General features: G+C 68.3%; 6 protein-coding genes across 6 annotated transcripts; 2 read left to right on the top strand and 4 right to left on the bottom strand.

The window, feature by feature from the left end:
* Nucleotides 1-61: 61 nt before the first annotated feature.
* Nucleotides 62-2,245, top strand: RHOBADRAFT_50603 (uncharacterized protein). Its single transcript, XM_018415402.1, has 10 exons — nt 62-149; nt 216-552; nt 626-811; nt 886-984; nt 1,068-1,248; nt 1,340-1,386; nt 1,460-1,599; nt 1,679-1,770; nt 1,845-2,010; nt 2,105-2,245. The coding sequence occupies exons 1-10, from the start codon at nt 136-138 to the stop codon at nt 2,199-2,201; spliced, it is 1,359 nt and encodes a 452-aa protein (XP_018274140.1). The 5' UTR covers nt 62-135; the 3' UTR covers nt 2,202-2,245.
* A 127-nt stretch (nt 2,246-2,372) lies between these two features.
* Nucleotides 2,373-3,632, bottom strand: RHOBADRAFT_50602 (uncharacterized protein; the record flags this gene model as incomplete). The annotated part of the gene is made up of 2 exons (XM_018415401.1): nt 2,373-3,130; nt 3,203-3,632. Coding segments are annotated over 2 exons (1,187 nt in total), but the record flags the coding sequence as incomplete, so codon positions are not given.
* Nucleotides 3,633-3,785: 153 nt separating this feature from the next.
* Nucleotides 3,786-6,630, bottom strand: RHOBADRAFT_23040 (uncharacterized protein). The gene is made up of 9 exons (XM_018412588.1): nt 6,421-6,630; nt 6,272-6,341; nt 6,118-6,189; nt 5,929-6,044; nt 5,767-5,869; nt 5,266-5,678; nt 5,130-5,198; nt 4,717-5,057; nt 3,786-4,626 (listed from the first exon to the last, which is right to left on the bottom strand). Exons 1-9 carry the CDS (start codon nt 6,446-6,448, stop codon nt 3,952-3,954), a joined length of 1,887 nt encoding a protein of 628 aa, XP_018274138.1. The 5' UTR covers nt 6,449-6,630; the 3' UTR covers nt 3,786-3,951.
* A 6,266-nt stretch (nt 6,631-12,896) lies between these two features.
* Nucleotides 12,897-13,789, top strand: RHOBADRAFT_65856 (uncharacterized protein). Its single transcript, XM_018418798.1, has 4 exons — nt 12,897-13,073; nt 13,177-13,518; nt 13,582-13,632; nt 13,701-13,789. Exons 1-4 carry the CDS (start codon nt 12,957-12,959, stop codon nt 13,704-13,706), a joined length of 516 nt encoding a protein of 171 aa, XP_018274137.1. The 5' UTR covers nt 12,897-12,956; the 3' UTR covers nt 13,707-13,789.
* Nucleotides 13,790-14,023: 234 nt separating this feature from the next.
* On the bottom strand, nt 14,024-14,907 carry RHOBADRAFT_1383 (uncharacterized protein; the record flags this gene model as incomplete). The annotated part of the gene is made up of 3 exons (XM_018412160.2): nt 14,024-14,457; nt 14,535-14,648; nt 14,730-14,907. Coding segments are annotated over 3 exons (726 nt in total), but the record flags the coding sequence as incomplete, so codon positions are not given.
* Nucleotides 14,908-15,975: 1,068 nt separating this feature from the next.
* On the bottom strand, nt 15,976-16,908 carry RHOBADRAFT_40629 (uncharacterized protein; the record flags this gene model as incomplete). Its single annotated transcript, XM_018413738.1, has 3 exons — nt 15,976-16,454; nt 16,563-16,808; nt 16,881-16,908. The coding sequence occupies 3 exons, from the start codon at nt 16,906-16,908 to the stop codon at nt 15,976-15,978; spliced, it is 753 nt and encodes a 250-aa protein (XP_018274135.1).
* Nucleotides 16,909-16,922: the final 14 nt, after the last annotated feature.

Here is a 16,922-nt window from a genome sequence, read left to right as displayed (position 1 = left end):
CCCGGGTGCGATGACCAAGTTGGGCCGGCTCGCCTGGTGTCGTTCTTCCTCTCGCTCGACCAGCTTGCTTGCTGTGCTGCCCGACTGCCCACCATACTCCGCTTCACCCGTCGCAGCCACTCGTACGCGCCAAAGATGGAGAACTACTAGTGCGTCCTCCTCCCCCTCCCCACCTCCTCCACTTCGCTCACCTCGCCTTCCTCGGCCCTCTGCAGCGCTGGCAACCCGCTCAACCGCCTCAGCTACCTCCGATCGTCCGCCTCGTTCCTATCGTCCGCCCTCGACTCGCCAAAGGCCCGCTTCCTCGCGCTCGACAACCTCTCGCCCCTGTCGCGCACCGCCAGCGACGGCGTCCGCCACCTCGAGTACCTCGCCTTTGCCGACGTGCGCGACTACATCGGCGACCCCAAGCTCGTCTTCCACGGCATCGACGGCAAGAACGACGCAGACGTGCCCAAACTCGCCCTCCTCGGCCTCGAGGGCAAGAAGCTCGCAAAGTCCACCGTCGGCGACCTCACCCCGGACGAGAAGCGCCACTACTTCCTCAACCAGGTGCGCACACACACGCCCCCGTTCTTCCTCGCATCGAAACCCTCCCCTGACTCGCCGCTCGTCTCGTCCGCAGTGCTCGCTCGTCTTCCTCGGCGTCGACGAGCGGTCCGCCCCCGAGTCGGCCAAGTCGCTCCCGCTGTCCAAGCCCGACGACAACTCGACCCTCGAGACGCACTCGCCGTACGGCGTCCCGTACTGGGCCGTCGACGTGTCGTCGTTCGGCGACCTCAAGAGCTCGGCGCAAAAGGACGGCGCAAAGGTGCGCTTTGACCTCTTTTGCGACCCGCCGATCTCTCCTCTCGAGCCTGTACTGACGCAGGTGCTTTCCTGCAGTTCATGGAGCTGCGCTCGGGCGCACAGACGATGCCGAACGAGGAGGCGTCGATCGCTGCCGAGGCCCGCAGCCTCATCGACTGGAACACGCGCAACAAAGTGCGTCCCGCTCTCTCACTCTCTCTGCCTCATCTTCGCCTCCTCGAGCCTGTCCTGACATATCGTTCGTCACCCGCTCGCAGTTCTGCCCCGCCTGCGCCCGCCCGATCCGGTCCGTCTGGGCCGGCTGGAAGCGCTGCTGCATCCCGGGCGAGCTCGGCAGCTCGGGCACCGACGGCGAGGCGGGCGCCGACCAGCCGCCGTGCTTCTCGCGTAAGGGCGTCCACAACTTCTCGTACCCGAGGACCGACCCGGTCGTCATCAGTGCGTCCCTTCCCTTCCCTCGAGACTCTCGAGCCATACGGGTCGCCTATCAACCGCAGGACACCGTACTGACATCGTCGCACTGTCGCAGTGGCTGTGCTCTCGCCCGACCGGGAGAAGATCCTCCTCGGCCGACAGGTACGCCTCACTCTCTCTCTCCCTCCCTCCCTTCCTCTTTCGCTCGACGTCCTGACGCTCCTCTACCTCTCAGCGTACCTGGCCCGCACGCTTCTACTCGTGCCTGGCAGGCTTCATCGAGTCGGGCGAGTCGCTCGAGGAGGCGGTGCGGCGCGAGGTGTACGAGGAGGCCGGCATCGTCGTTGGCGAGGCGGGCTACCACTCGTCGCAGCCGTGCGTCCGCCTTCTCTCCCTTCCTCCCTTCTCGCGAGACAACCGAGCGCCGGTTCACGTCATGTTCGAGGACCTGCAGGTGGCCGTTCCCGGCGTCCCTCATGTTCGGGTGCTGGGGCATCGCCAAGGACGAGAGCACGATCCGCATCGACCTCGACAACGAGCTCGAGGGTGCGTCTCACTCTTCCTCGTCCTCTTCTTCCTTGCCTCGCCTCGCCCTGACGCTCTCGCTCCCGCCGCCGCAGATGCCCGCTTCTTCACGCGCGAGCAGGTCCTCGCCGTCATCAACTCGTCCAAGCCGCTCCAGATGACGCGCGAGCAGGTGTCACGTCTCGACGGCAAGGAGGGCGAGGCGGGCGCGACCAAGGACGGCAAGGCCGGGCAGCAGGGCGATTTCCTCATGCCTCCTGCGTGCGTCCCTCTTTCTCTCCTCGCGCTCTCCCTCCTTCTCTACCGCCGCCTCTTTCCAGGTTTCTGACGAGTACTCCTCGCCTGCCTCGTGCAGCACCGCCATCGCCAACACGCTCGTCACGGCGTGGGCCAACGGCACGCTCTTCAACCAGGGCCCGGGCTCGACGGGCACCCAGGCTTCAAAGATGTAGCTTAGCCCGTGTAGAGTGGGAGGAAACGTATCATGTCCATGTCCCACGAGCGTCGAGAGCGTCTCTGAGAGCGAGCCCGACCGTCTCTGCTGCCTCGCTCGAACCTCTCCTTCTCTCACTCTCGCTCTCGCTGTCTCTCTCTCTCGGTCGGTCGAAACTCGCGTGCTTCATCGAGAGCGCGCACGTCGTTCCAGGCCAAGCTAGTCCTCTCGCTCCCCGCTACTGCGCTGCCGCCGCCGCCGCCGTCTCGCGCAGGTAGTCGACAAACTCGGGCACGACGAGTTGACCGTCCTTGAGCGGCGCCGACGGGTCGAACAGGCGCAGCTCGATCCCGCGGAGCTTGAGCGCGATGACGCAGTGGTTCACGCACACGTTGGTGTAGTAGGCGGCCCGGTCGCACGGCATGACCGTGGGCCACGTCGGGACGAGGACGAGGCGAAGGGCCGGCAGCGAGTAGAGTCGCGACAAGCGCGCCGGGCCATCGCGAATCCAGCCCTGGTGATCGATCTGGAGGTGCTGTACCGGCAGGAAGGACGTGACCGGCGGCGGGTCGGCGGCGGCAAGGAGAGTGTCGCTGTGGAACAGGATCGAGCGGTTCCACGCGACGTCGCCCGTCGACGGGAAGTCGTCCTCGCTGAGCGCGCCTTGGTCCTCGAGGTCGAGCTGGAGGTCGTCGAGCTGCCCGATGAAGGCGGACGGGAGGCAGGGGAACTGCGGTTGCGGGTCCAGGCGGCTTGTGCTGGCGCAGGCCCGGATCGACAGGTGGCGCAAGGCGGGGAGGGTGGCTGACGTAAAGAACAGGGCACACTCGGGGTACGTGTCGAGGTCGATGTTGCGGATCGACAGGGTCTCCAGCTTGGGGAGAACGAGAGGCGCTCGACGCGCCGACAGGAACGGCGACATCTTGTCGAGGGCGAGTTGGCGCAGCTCTGCAGGGCAAGCGGGTCCATGAGCTCTGCTTCTCCACGACGTCCATTCGAGTCTGCAGAAGTGGGGCGCACCGTGGAAGAAGGCCGTGTGCGTGAGGTTGACGTCGCCGAGGTTGGCGAGGTCGAGGTGGTGGACGCCGGGCAGCGTCATGGCGAACAGGTCGAGGTGGTTCGGCTCCTTGCCGTCGTAGTCCTTGATGTCGAGTGTCTTGACGACGCTCGGGGCCCACGCGAGATCGGTCATGGTGACCACGACCTCGAGGAGCGGGTCGTCGTCGAGGACGCGGAGGCGGGAGCGACGAGCGTGCAGCCGCACGTGCCGCCACAGCGTGCGCTGTGCGAGCCCACCGAAGTGCTTGGAGAGCCGGCACAGGGGCAGCAGCACCTTGCGCCGCTGGACCTGGTCGGCTCCTTCGACGACGAGGCCGAGGATCTCGAAGATGAGCTCGTTGGGCAGTCGCTCGAGGTGGCAGGGCTGCGTGGCGGCTGCAGAGCTGGCCATGGCGTGTGCGCGCAGTGGTGGGCGAGTGCGGCGCGGCGAGACGAGGAGCGAGAGAGAGAGAGAGGGCGAGGAGCGAGAGGTCGGGCGACGCGGGGAAGAAGGAGGCTCGAGCCAAAGGTCTCTCGATTCCCTCTCGCTGCGACGGCCGCCAACAACGAGCGACAGGTGACAATGCAGTGAAGATGCGAGATTGCGAAGATCAACATGATGCGGCACGGGCCCGAACAACGAGAACCCCGACCGGTAGAGAACGCCGCTTCCTCCCGCTCCTCCCCTCGCTCCCCTCCTCCCTCGCCGACGCCGACACACGACGAGCCACTCAGGCGCCGAGCGCGGCGAGCTCCTTGCGCAACTCGGCCTCCGAGTCGAGCTTCTTGTGCTGCGTCAACTCGAGCTTCTCGCCCTGCGCCTTCTTAACCTTGAGCTGCTCGATGGCCGTGAGCTTCTTGACGATGGCGCGGCGCTTCTTGTCCTCGGGCGAGAGCGTCGGCTCGACGACCGGGATCGGGGGCGCGAGCGCCGGGACGGGCGCCGGCTCAGGTGCCGGGGCAGGCGTCGCGGCACCGCTGCCCGGGGCCAACGACGAGTCGCCGCCGTCCTGCTGCTGCTGCTGGCCGCCCTTCTTGCCGCCCTTCTTCTTGCGCCGGTTCGCGAGCGGGTCCTCGCCCTGCCCGGCTCCAGGCGGTGCGCCGGGAACGCCCTTCTTGGCGCCGCGCTGCCCGAACCCGCCCGTGCCGGCGCCGTTGGCGCTCTGCGAGTGCGGGAACAGGACGGCGCCGTTCGAGCCCGAGTAGGCCGCGCCGCCCTCGTCCTCGCGCTTGTACACGTTGGGCGTCAGGGTGCCGCGAGCGCCGGGAGGGCGGTACGCGCCGCTCGGGGCCGCCGGCTTGGCCGACTGGGTCGTCGTCGGCGCGAGGGCGACGGTCGACGCCGGTGCGGGCTCGAGCGGGCCGCTCATCGGGTACCACGCCGGGTTGGCCGGGCGCCACGAGGCCTGCAAGGGAGAGCGAGAGGGTCAGGACGGGAGGACCGAGGGCGAGGGCCGGAGGACGAGGAGGACAAGGGCGGCGAGAAGTGGGCGCACCTGGTACAGCTCGACAATCTCCTGGACGTGCATGAGGCTGCCGGTAAAGTGGTACACCTTGATGCCGTTGTCGACGCGCAGTCGCGGGCTCAGGGTGGCGCACATGAGGAACCGGCCGTCGGGGCTCCACTCGCAGTGGACCGTATTGGGCGCCTCGAACGTGACGACCTTCTTGAGCGTCTGGCGGTCGTAAATGTCGATCTGGCCCGCGAGGTTGCCAAAGCCGGCGACGCACAGGAGGCGGCCTTGCGGGTTGTACGACAGGAAGTTGCGCGGGTTGAGCCCGAGGTCGGCGATGATCTTGACGCGCTGGTCAAAGATGACCGTCTTGGCGGGCATGTCTGCGCGAGTCGTCGAGTGAGCGAGTCAGTCGCTTGTCGCGGCAAGGTGGCCACAGAGAGAGAGGGACGTACAGCCGTAGGTGACGGCAAACTCGCGGTCGTTGGGCGACCACGCAAAGTCGTGGATGCCGCCCTCCTTGTCTGCGGGACGGACGGGAGAGTCAGTCGACTGTCTCGAGAGGGAACGAGGGCAGGGCGAGGGACGGACCGAGGGTGACGCGGCAGTCGAACTGGCCCGACGAGTTCATGAGGTACAGGTTGGTCTCGCCGTAGTAGCTCTTGCCCGTCTTGTCGACCTCGGTCTGGGTGAGGAACAGGAGGTTGGTGCCCGTCTTGTTCCACTTCATCTGGATCTTGTCGGCCTTGTAGAACGTCTTGCTGCCGGACGGGACGGCGAGGGTCGCGAGGCCGTGGATCTTGACCGACGCGGGCGCGCCCTTCTTCTCGGCGACAAACAGGGCCAGGTTCGGGTTGGCGCCGGGCGAGACCGAGACGCTCGTGACGCCCTCGAGGCGGACCTTGTCGGCGATGCCGGCCGACCAGTTGGCCGTGTCGTACACGTGCACCTCGTTGGTGACGCAGCGCACCGCCTTGGTCTCGTCGGCCGTGTACTGGAGCGCCCTGCGATCGGGTTTGCGGAAAGACGAGTCAGCGACGGGAGCGCGGGGCAGAAGGAATGAGGACGAGGGGGAACGGGCTGGCGACGCACCAGCCCTCGAACGACTTTTGCGAGAAAGATGCGAGCTCCTGGCCCGACGCGACGTCCCACACGCGCAGGTTGCGGTGTGGCGGCTCGCCGTCGGCAGGCTTGACTGCAGAGAGAGGCAGGATCAGCGAGGTGGTGGGGGGAGAGGGGAACGAGAGGACGCACCTTGCCGCTCCCACGTCTGGAGCTGAGCGCCGGTTGGGGAAAAGGCGATGTCGAGGATGCCCTTTGCCTCGAACTCCCTCACGACGGCGGCGGTTGCGGCATCGAGGACCTGGACGCTGCGAGGTGGGAAACGAGAGAGGGTGAGCGGAGGGGACGAGGTGCGGGGCTGAGGGGTCGGGCGGGACGGACGTCGTGTTGGTGACCGAGGCGAAGAAGCGGCCGTCGTCCGAGTAGCGGTACACCTTTACGGCGTTCTCGGGCCTGCGGGGCGGGACGAGCGAGAGGTGAGCAGGTGGTCGCAGGCGGGGTGGGGAGGCGGGCACACGAGGGCGAGGGGGCTCACTTCTGGAAGGATGCGACGGGCTCCCATGCAGGAGGACCGTTGATGAGGCCGAGCTGCTTGAGGGAGCGGACTGTCGAGAGGGCGGGGTGAGCTCGACGGGGTGCGGGTGAGGGAGGGGACGGGCGAGGGTGGGAGAAAGGGGGACGCACTGGCATACTGGATGGGAGGGGCCGACATGGCAGTAGGGCACTCGCGAGAGGGTGTGAGAGCCGAGGCGAGGGCGAGCAGGTTCGAGGCGGGGTCAAACGACGACGAGGTTGTCGCGGGCGGTGACAGAGGGGCGTGGGTGGTTGGCGAGTTGGCTGGGTCTGGCCAGTGGGTACGAGGTGCTTGGATGCTGCACTAGCTGGACAGAGCTGTGTGGACGAGGTCGTTGGTCGTCGCCGTCGTTCTCATCTGGTCCGACGGCTGTTCCTGCTCTCGCTCTCTCGCCTCGACCAACCAACGCAGCTTCAACGCACAACGCGCTCACTCGACCACACCACCCACACCCCTGAGCTGCCGCTCTTCCTCGCCCGACCTCGCCCGGCTCTCCTCCCCTCCTCCCGCCGGCTGGCCGGCCTTCCGCCTCGACTCGCACCTCGTCCCGCCCCTGCCCTGGCCCACGCCGCCCCAGCCTCGACATGAACCGCTTCCGCCGCAAGAGCGAGTCGAGCCGATCACGCCGCAAGACCACAGACTCGGACACCGACCGCGCCTCGTCCCTCGTCGACCAGGACCCCGCCGCAACCACCACCGACCCCGCCAGTGCCAGCCCATCCCTCGGCCTGCCTGAGTTTGGCGACTTCCGCCAGTCGCTCATCATGGTGCGCCCGGCTTCCCCCCTCGCACTTGCACCCGTACCGAACCTCCCCGCTCACTCTCGCCTTGCGACCACGCAGCCCGGTCTCGCACGCCGCTTCTCGCTCTTGCGAACAGACGACGGTCAACTCGTCGACATGGACACGATGCAGTCGCACATCGCGTGCGTCCCCTCGTCTCGCCTCTCTCTCTCTCTTCCCCACCTCACGTCACTCACCCGAACTCGTCCTTCCCCGTCCGCAGCAAGCAGCGCCAGACGGGCTTCATGACGGCGACCGAGGCCGACGCCCTCCTCGCCCAGCACCGCCTCCAGGCCGAGTACGAGGCGGCGCGGTCCAGCTCGCGCGACAAGACGCCGCGCGCCAGGCGCGAGCGCATCGACTGGCGCTCGCTCGACGACGACGCGTCCGCCAGCCTCGACGGCGCCTCGTCCCTGTCGGACCACGGTCACGGCGCCGGACGCTCGTCGTTCGCGACGGCGCGCAGCGACGAGCCGGGCTCGTCGGCCATGTCGCCGCAGAACTCGCTCCAGCTCCCGTACTCGCTCCCGGGCTCGTACGCCCCCTCGAGCGCCGCCGCCTCGTCCATCTCGCTCGCGCCGTCGACCGCATCCTCGACTCGACCATCCCCGTCAGCGCAACCACCAGTCGGCGCCGCAGCGTCACCTGCGCTCGGCACGAGCACCATGTCGCGCGAGTCGTCGTCGTCCTCGTCCGGCCACGGCAACGCCAACGGGCCCAACGGGTCGACGACGACGTACCCGTACCAGTTCCGCCGAGGCGCAAACAGCCTGTTCGGCGGGCCGACGCACTCGGCGCGCGACTTGCGCATGGCCAAGAGCGCCTCGAGCCAGAGCGTCGCGTCGCTCGGCAGCAGGGAGCCGGTCGAGGGTCGAGCAGGGCACGAGGAGAAGGAGGAACGAGGGCCGGTCCACGGTGAGGGGGCGCGGGCAGGAAGGACGAGCGAGGAGGAGCAGCGGTCCGAGGCGGGTCCAGTCGACCAGCCGGCTGGCTCTCCTGCCGAGCGACGAGCCTCGTTCCCTCGTCGTTCACTCGAGACGGGCGACGAGCGCGCAGACGCCCCGCATCCCCTCGACGACGCCGCCGCCGACACCGCCACGGCCGCGTCCCTTGACGACCCGACCTCGCCCATCTCGCCTGTCAACGACGCCGACCTGCACGGTCTGACGACGTTCAACGTGGTACCCTCGCCGACACTCGACGACGACGAGTACGCGGCCGGCCCTCACTCGCCCGCCGCGAGCGACACCGAGGCGGTCGACCCGTTCTTCCGCCAGATGTCGGGCCCGCCCGCACGCTCGCCGCCTGCGCAGCCGTCCACATCGAGCGAGGCTATCGTCGACGCGCCCGCGTCCGTCGCCACCGAGCTCGACAGCTCGCCCTCGCTCCACCCTGCCTCGCCTTCGACCTCGCTCCCCTCCTCGTCCTCGCCCGTGCGCCCTCAGCGCACACCCCCTTCCCCTCCTCCCGCCATCTCGATCCCGTACCTTCCGGCCCATCTGAGCGAGCTCAGCCTCGAGCCGGACGATGACGACGACGCCACGTCGGCCCACACGCCCTCGACCGCGCTCGACTCGCCGTCGTCGCCGCCGCTCTCGGGCGCGTTCGCCGCCTTTGCGCTGCCGCCGGGCTCTCGGCCGCACCAGCTCGGTGCGGCAGACGAGGGCGAGCACGACGTCGTCGAGGGGTCGAGCGAGTTGAGCGAGTTGGGAGCCGGCGAGGCGGACGAGACGGCCGTGTCGGACCGGCCGCCGTTCGACCTGAGCCTGGGCGAGGGCGACGCCGACGCCGAAGTCGAGGTGGGGCAGCAGGAGGACGAGGACGAGGACGTGGACGCCGGCGTCGAGGGACGTCGCACGGCGGCGGGGCCTCGTCACGCCAAGTCGGACGCGACGCTCGCCGCAGCCGGCGCCGTCGTCGACGAGCGCACGATCGGCGAGCGCCGCTCGACCATGACGCTCGACTCGACGGGCTCGAGCTTCCACGAGGCGCTCGAGGCGCCCGCGAGCGACGACGACGAGCAGCTCCTCCCGCCGCACGACGAGCCGCACGAGCACGGTGACGCCCGAGCAGGCCTCGGCGCCGTCGCCCCGTCGTCGCCCGCCCCGTCGAGCCGCGCCGGGTACCTGTCGGCGTCCTCGCGCCCGCACTCGGTCAGCGCCTCGCAGCGCTCGGCCCCCTCGCCCGACCTCGACCCGGCGGCGAGTGGCCTGCGCCCCATGTCGCTCCCGCTGTACCGCCAGGCGTCGAACGAGCTGCACCAGGTGCTCGCGAGCGCGCTCGGGCGGGACCTCGGCGGCGCAGGCGGCGCGGGAGCTGGCGACGAGGACTCGGGCGGCGGGCTCGGCGACTCGTCCGACCTCATCCTCCAGGACCTGCTCGCCATCCAGGACCGGCTCGTCCAGTCGGCGGCGAGGCGCGCGGCCAACCAGAGCCCGAGGTCGCCGGCGCCGGCGTCCCAGGACCAGGACGAGGCGGCGGCAGACGAGCACACGCGCCGAGTCGAGCCGGACGAGGTCGAGCTTGAGCAGGTCGTGGACGACGAGACGGACCTCGCGAGCCCGCTCGAGCCGACGAGCCCTCTGCGCATCCGCAAGCGCGAGACGACCGACTCGACGGCGACCGCGACCGCGACGGCGGCGGCCCCCGCATCGGCGAGCCTATCGTCGCCGACTCGTCCGCCACCGAGGCAGGACTGGTTCGCCTCGACCGACTCGATGAGCGACCTCGGCGGCGCACTCGCCGGCCTCGGGCTCACGTCGCTCTCGACCCGCGACGACGACGACGACGACGAGCTCGCGTCGCCCATGTCGACGGCGGCGGCGGCGGCGCCGGGCCAGCACGCGAGCTACCGCATGTCGAGCAGCGCGCAGCGGTCGAGCCTGTCGCGCCGGCCGAGCGACCACCCGCAGCCGTACCCGTCCCTGCGCTCGTCCCTCGCGAGGGACGACCGCAACTACGACCGCGACAGCTCGCTGTACGGCGGTCCGGCCTCGACGGCCATGACGATGCAGACGAGCCAGGCGAGCTCGTCGTCGCCGTTCACGTACTCGGCCGTGACGCCATCGTCGACGACCCAGTCGGACGCGTTCGAGTTCAGCAGCCTCGTCGGTTCTCGTGCGTCCCGCTCTCTCTCCCTCTCTCCTCTTTCCTTCTCTCTCGCGGATCACGCCGCTCCTGTCCTGACCTGCGTGTTCCTCTGCAGCCGAAACGGCCTCGCTCGCCGATCGAGCCGAGCACCAGATCCGCGAGGGCTCGTTCGTCTCGGGCTCGGACCACACCGAGTCGTCGCCGCAGATGGAGGACGCCGTCGGCCAAGCCGCGACCGACTCCGGCGCGGCGACACGCGACGAGCCGTCGACGTCTGCCGTCGAGTCGGCAGAGCCCGAGGCGAGCGTCAACGGCGGCGCATCGTCGTCGCGGCCCGCTCCGCCGAGCTCGACGACGGCAACGACGTCCGCCCTCGGCGAGGCGGCGCCGATCGACACGCAGTCGTACCTGCGCGTCCCTCGCGTCGGCGTGCCTCGGCGGGACCCGTCCAAGACGACGTCGATGCTCGTGCGCGACGTGCGCAACCAGGCGACGCTCGCGACGATCGCGCTCAAGAAGCAGAGCCCGGGCTCGCCGCCGACTAAGCCGCTCGCCAAGACGCGCTCGGTCCGCAAGATGTCTATCTCGTCGCCGCAGCTCGTGTCCGGCCCGATCAACATCCCCGCCGTGCCCATCGCCTCGCCGCAGGTCGTCGACTCGTCGCGCTTTCGCGTCTCGCGCTCCAAGTCGCGCAAGGCCAAGGACGAGAGCGCCGTTGGTGGCGGCGGTCCGAGCGGCAGCATCGGCAAGTCGACCGGGCTCGGCTCGCGCTTCAAGACGCTCCTCAAGAAGCAGCAGAGCCGCGACCAGCTCGCCCACCTCAACGGCGACGAGGTCACGCCCTTTGTCGCCACCACCAAGGAGCCCCGAGTGCGCACGAGCGGCATCCCCATCACCCCGCCGAACCAGTCGATCGCCCAGTTCGAGTCGCCGTCGTCCTCCCTCGGCACGCCGACCTCGTCCGACGGCAGCCACGCCACGCCTCGACAAGGTCGCTCGCCCGCCTATCGCCCGCCGTCCGGCCTGCGCACCCTCGGCGAGGTCGCCGAGCAGCGCTCGTCGGTCGTGTCGTCGTCCGACTCGCCGCACTCGTCGAGCTCGAGGCCGTCGGGTGGCTCGAGCCACACTCCCACGCTCAGCCGAGGGAGCCCGCTCGCGACGTCGCGCCACAGCGAGGAGACGAGCGTCGAGCCGGCCCAGGCTGGCGACCCGGTCACGCCGGCCTCGCCCGACAAGCTCGCCGCGCCGACCACGAACGACCCGCAGCCGACGCTCCGCATCCCGGCCTCGCCCAGCCTGCACAGCGTCCACAGCCTCGTGTCGGGCCAGAGCAGCGAGTACGCCGGCTCGTTCATCGACTTTTACGCCCACGACCCGGACGAGGACGACGACGAGCCGCCAGCATCGCCGTTCGACGAGGCCGCCCTCGCGCAGGCGTACGAACGCTTCGACTCGCTCCACCTGTCGCAGCACGGGCCGGGCCTGCACCCGTCCTCGGCGGCGGCGACGGCCGGCCTCTCGGTCGACGAGCAGCTCGCCCTGCAGCACGACCTCGACCTCACAGCGCGCCTGCGCCCCGTGTCCGAGTTCGAGGAGCACCCCGAGTTCGGCAACGCGTACGGCCCGGCACCAGGCGGCACGACGACGGCCTCGCCGGCCCTGAGCGGCGGCGCCGACGACGAGATCGTGTGGCAGGTCCTCGACGACTTGCGCAGCAACCCGAACCGCGATTCGGTCGTGTCGAAGGACAGCAGCTTCGGCTTCAGCTCGGGCAACTCGTCGGTCGGCCTCGACGAGGCGCAGCCGGGCGCGAGCGACGGTGCGGCCGACGCCAACGCGATCGCCAACATGCTTCGGTGCGTTCAGCTCTCCCTTCCTCTCCCTCTCTTTCTCTCTTCCTTCCTTCCTTCCTCTTCTACCTTCCTTCTACCTACCCTCCTCTCGTCTCCTCCCCTGCGTGCGACTTTCATCGCCTCGCCTCTCTCGCCCTTTCGCCCTCTCTCTAGATCTGTCCTGACGACCGCCCTTCCACAGGCACCGCAACCGCCAACGGTCGTCGGCCGGCTCGTCCATGCCGTCCGAGTGGGACGGGCGATACCCGTCCGTCTACTTTCGCGAGGAGCAGGCCCTCATCCAGCTCGGCGAGGAGGGCGGTGTCGCACCCGAAGCCGAGGGCCGCTTCCTCGTGCGTCCCAGGGGCGAGCCGGCGCCCGACGTGCCGCCTGTGCCGGAGCAGTACCGAGGGCAGTGGGTGGCGAGGGCAGGAGCGAGGGCCGAGTGATCAGGGAGGGACCGGAGGAGGGGCGAATGGGGGAGAGGAGGGAGGGAGGCGCTGGACGCCCTGGTCGTCGTGCAGACGTTTGAGTCGTGCTCTACCTGTAGTTGTCATCCATCTCGCATCGATCACGCCCGTCGTGCCAAATACTTAACGGCTCGGTCGTCGATGCGAGGTCGAGAGAGCTCGACTTGAGAAGGTCGCGCTGGTGCGCTCGAGCCTCTAGTTTGCCTCGCCCCGTCGTTTTCTCGTTCACGCTCAAGCTTCGCTCTTGGCTGCACAGCGTCGCTCTCGGCCGGTGAGCCGCGGCTGAGCGGCCCGTCGATCGACCTACGCAACCCTCGTCGAGGCCGACCCCGAGCCCAAATTGGCGGGGCCGAGTCGACGCGGCAACTGCGAGAGTCTGTACAACGCTTGCTCTCGCCTCATTCTCTGCGTTCTACCGCTCGCATCCGGTTCAACGAGACGTTCGCCCCGCCAACACCGTCGCCGCACCGCCATGTCCAACCCTCCCACCTCGGCTCACGACGAATCGAGCCCGGCGCCGCCTCACTTTGAAGAGGAGCTGCTCGACAAGCACTTCGAGTACACCTACAGTTCAGGCTGGACGTATCAAGTCGGCCTCCCCCCTGCATTCGACGTTCGAGCGCTCTTCGTTGAGGGCTCGAGCGCGAGCTGACCTCCTCGGTTTCCCCTTCTCCTCGCCCCCCTCCACTCAGTTCTGGGTGAAGAACCACCAGCGTATCGTCTACGGCATCAGCGGTGGCCCTATGAGCGGGCGCAACAACTTCCAGACCGCTCACTATCAGCGAGTGCGGCCAAACTTGTGGCAGATCAGCTGGCTCGAGGAGACGAACACGGTCGTGAGCATGGTGCTCGACATTGACGAGAAGCGCATCACGACGTTCATGTCGTTCTCGCACGGTCACTGGGCGAGGAATGACGAGGCCAAGGGGTACAAGCGCGACGAGGGCAAGTTGGACAAGTGGCGCGAGCTCTCTGTCGACACGCCGCAAGCGTGGGAGCGCACCCAGATTCCCGAGCAGGCTCACATCGACAAGGTGCGCTCTCACTTTCACTCTCGACGAACCTTGACCGACCGTCCTGACGCTCTCGAGCCGCAGATTTACAACGGCCGCGGCGACCTCGAGGACATCGACATGAGCTGGCCGACGGTGCGTCCTCGCTCCTGCCTCCTCTCGACGACGAGCGAGCAGTCCCTGACCTTCTCGAGCGCCTGCAGCTCTGAGCGTCGACGTTTGACAGCCGAGCGGCGGGTTGAAATGTAGATAGACGTCGTGCACGCACCGCGCGCGCCGCTTTCGAGCTGTCGCACGGACCCGCGCTCGCGAGAGCTCACGCTTGCGCAGAGAGAGAGAGGCAAAGAGAGCCCGAGAGTAGAGGCGATTCCAGCGCGCGCGAGAGAGAGAGGGCGAGTGTCCGACAGGAAGGGAGGCTACGGGAGGAGACGAGGCAAGACAAGGGGGACAACGGGTTGACGGACGACGAGAAGTGCAGAGAGGATGGCGACGAGGTAGTGGTACAGGGAGGAAGAGGGGAGGGGGATCACTTGACGCGAGCGAGACGCTGCGTCGAGCGGACGACGTTGTTGTCGAGGACGTCGACCTTGCCGCTGATCTTGCCGATCTTCTTGTTCTGCTGGTCCACCTCGGTGCCCATCGTCATGCTGAGCATCTTGAGCCTGCCGGCAACGCCGCTCAGCTCGTCGAGGTTGCCGTCAATCTCGTCCTCGACCTCGTCGTCGCTCGCCGTCGCCTCGAATTGGTACCGCGAGCGCTCGGCGCCGCGAGCTCGGGCCCGGTTGCGCGCCTGCGCCGCGTTCTCGGCGTCGCGGTCCATCGTGTTGAACGTCGAGTCGATGCGCGCACGCGACTCGTACTGCTCGCGGCGGACCGACTCGCGCTCGGACTTCTCGGCGTTGTGGCGGTCGAGCAGGCGGCGCTCCTCGCGGTCGCGCTTGGCCTGCTTGTTGAACGTGACTGTTGGGCAGGAAATCGAGTCGGCAAGGTGTTCAAGACGTGCCCGAGCCGCAAAAAGAGGAAAAGAGGAGACGCACAGGTCGGGCGGAAGATGGACTTGTTGAGCGCCTCGAGCTCCTTGGTCTCGTCGACGGCACGGTCGTTGTGCGCCTTGGCGAGATCGAGGTGACGCTCGGTGTTGGCGATGCGGTCTGTTGGGCGAGAGAGGGTCAATTCGAGGGCTCAAGACGAGGGGGACGGCAAAGAGGGGGAAAGGCGAGAACGAGACGCACCCGACTGCTCGCCGAGCTTGTCGAGCGTAGCCCTCGCCGTCTCCTCGGCCTCGCGGGCGATGCGGACGGCGTTGCGGGTCGAGGCGAGCGACTCCTGCTTGATGAAGCGCGTCTGCTGCTTGATGCCCTCGACCTCCTGGTCCTCCTCGTTCTCGAACTGCTGCTCCTGCTGCCCGCCCTGCTGGTCCTGGTCGTCGTACGGGTTGTACGCGCCGCCGGCGCCCTGGGCGGCAAAGCTGCGCGGCCCTTGGCCGGGAGGCGGTGCACCGGCGAAGAGCTCGTTGCGGAGCTCCTGCTCCTTGGCCTTGTCCTTGCCGCGGCCGAAGAAGGAGCCCTTGGACTTGACGCCGGTGGGCTCGATGGAAGGCGGCGGCGGCGGGTGCTGGAAGCCCTGGTGCTGAGCAGGAGGTGGGGGCGACGGGCGGTTGAAGTGGCTCGAGTTGTCGTAGCCGGACCCGCCCTGGCTCGGGCCGACATAGCCCGGGGCGGTGCGGTAGCTCGGCGGCGGGTTGTGCGAGTGGACCGAGGCGTTGGACGAGTGGACCGAGGGCGGGCCGTGCTGCTGGCGGAACCCTCCTGACGACGACGAGGGGGGAAAGTCGAACCCGCCGACCTCGGGGATCTTCTCCTTCTTCTTGCGGTCGAACAGGCCCATGGCGTCGGCTTGGTGGCAGTAGCGAGGTCGCACGGGGGCGAGCGGTGGAGAGAGAGAGGACGAAGCGAGAGCTAGCCCGCTCGCTCGTCGTCGTCGCCGGATCCGGCACTCGCTCCCCTCTCCCTGGACGAGGTTCGCTGTGTGCGAGCACGGGCTGCAGCTACTGCTCGAGCCAGAGCCGTGCTCCGCGAACCGCCCGAGCGGGAATCCAGCTCCCTGGCTCCCCCTCGCCTCCTCCCACATCTTCATCTGCTCGGCCCTGCCACGCCGCTCTCATTCCCTCTGGACGCCATTGAGCGCACTCAAACTGGCCTCTGAGCTCTTATGCTACGCTACGCGGAGCGGCTACCCCAGCTGCGCAGTTTGTGGCTTCGACTCTCGCGCCGCCTGTCCGGCCGCAGGCTCGACTAAGCTTTCGACCACTCCTCGCGCTGTTTGCTCCTGCTCTGGGTACGGTCGCGCCTCTCGAGCGAGTTCTCGGTCCGACGACGTGCGCGATAATGCTTCCGTTCGAGCAACTCGGCGCAGCCTCTCGTCGTTCGCGCTCGCGCCCTGGCTCAAAGCTAGATTCGCGCTTCAGACACTCTGCTTCTACCAAGGCAACTCGGCACCGTCGTACTGGACAAACTTGCCGCCCATCGTCTCCCTCGTCGCATTGTCGACGAGCTTGGTCAAACCGGCGACCGACTCGTCGACCGTGACGAACGGCACGTCGACGCCCTGCGCCTTGTAAAAGTCGACGACCAAGTTGCCCATGTCGGTCGCGACGAGGCCCGGGTGCGTGACCCACGCCGTCAGGTTGTCGGCCTCGCCGTGCTCGCTCGCGATCTTGGTCACGAGGAAGTTGAGCGCCGCCTTGGAGACGCCGTACGGGTCGTTGGGCATCGCCAGGTTGAGCGTGTTGGACCCGACGGCGGACGACATGGCGAGGAACTGAGGCTTGGACGAGGCCTGGAGGAGCGGTAGGAGCGCCTGGAAGAGCCGCAGCGGGCCGACGACGTTTGTCGCAAAGTGCTTCGAGTACGCCTCGGGCGGTCCGGTCGCCGTGAGAGCAGGACCCTCGGCGATACCTGTCGATGGTGCAAGAGTCAGGAGTTTGGCCTGGCAAGATCGCCAGAGTCGGCGGGCGGCCGAGAGAGGGCAGGCGGCGACCGCTCGAGAGGAAAATCGCGACGCACCGGCGTTGGCAATGACGACGTCGACCCGACCGTCCTGCTGCTTGACGAGCTCGACAGCCGCCTTGTGGTCCTCGTCCGAGCCAGCATCGAGCTTGACGACGACGACGCGCCCGCCAGTCGCCTTGGCGAGCTCGTTGAGCGCGTCGGCCTTCTCGGGCGCACGAGCGCCAGCAAAGACGAGGCTGTCGGAACGTGCGGCGAACGACTTGACGAGGCCGAGACCGATACCGCGACCGGCGCCAGAAACTGCCGGTACGACGAGAGGTCAGTGCGGCCCGGTGACGGTGGTGGCGGGAAGGGCGAGGGAGACCGACGCACTGAAGTAGACGGTAGAGGGCGACGACATGATCGAGCCGAGGA

This window comes from Rhodotorula graminis (genome assembly GCF_001329695.1).
Source record: "Rhodotorula graminis WP1 unplaced genomic scaffold RHOBAscaffold_1, whole genome shotgun sequence".
Taxonomy (NCBI): domain Eukaryota; kingdom Fungi; phylum Basidiomycota; class Microbotryomycetes; order Sporidiobolales; family Sporidiobolaceae; genus Rhodotorula; species Rhodotorula graminis.
The sequence above is the reverse complement of the archived record's forward strand: the minus strand, read 5'-3'. Positions and strand labels throughout refer to the sequence as shown.

Excerpts from the sequence above, each read along its gene's own strand:
- RHOBADRAFT_65856 (XM_018418798.1), top strand. The coding sequence starts at position 12,957 with ATGTCCAACCCTCCCACCTCGGCTCACGACGAATCGAGCCCGGCGCCG. Across the intron at positions 13,074-13,176 it reads GTTCAGGCTGGACGTATCAA|TTCTGGGTGAAGAACCACCA; the intron begins GTCGGCCTCCCC and ends CCCTCCACTCAG. Across the intron at positions 13,519-13,581 it reads AGCAGGCTCACATCGACAAG|ATTTACAACGGCCGCGGCGA; the intron begins GTGCGCTCTCAC and ends CTCGAGCCGCAG.
- RHOBADRAFT_50603 (XM_018415402.1), top strand. Across the intron at positions 1,249-1,339 it reads GACCGACCCGGTCGTCATCA|TGGCTGTGCTCTCGCCCGAC; the intron begins GTGCGTCCCTTC and ends GCACTGTCGCAG. Across the intron at positions 1,600-1,678 it reads GGCTACCACTCGTCGCAGCC|GTGGCCGTTCCCGGCGTCCC; the intron begins GTGCGTCCGCCT and ends GAGGACCTGCAG.
- RHOBADRAFT_23040 (XM_018412588.1), bottom strand. The coding sequence starts at position 6,448 with ATGTCGGCCCCTCCCATCCAGTATGCCA. Across the intron at positions 6,342-6,420 it reads CCCTCCCATCCAGTATGCCA|TCCGCTCCCTCAAGCAGCTC; the intron begins GTGCGTCCCCCT and ends CCCTCTCGACAG. Across the intron at positions 4,627-4,716 it reads AGATTGTCGAGCTGTACCAG|GCCTCGTGGCGCCCGGCCAA; the intron begins GTGCGCCCACTT and ends TCTCCCTTGCAG.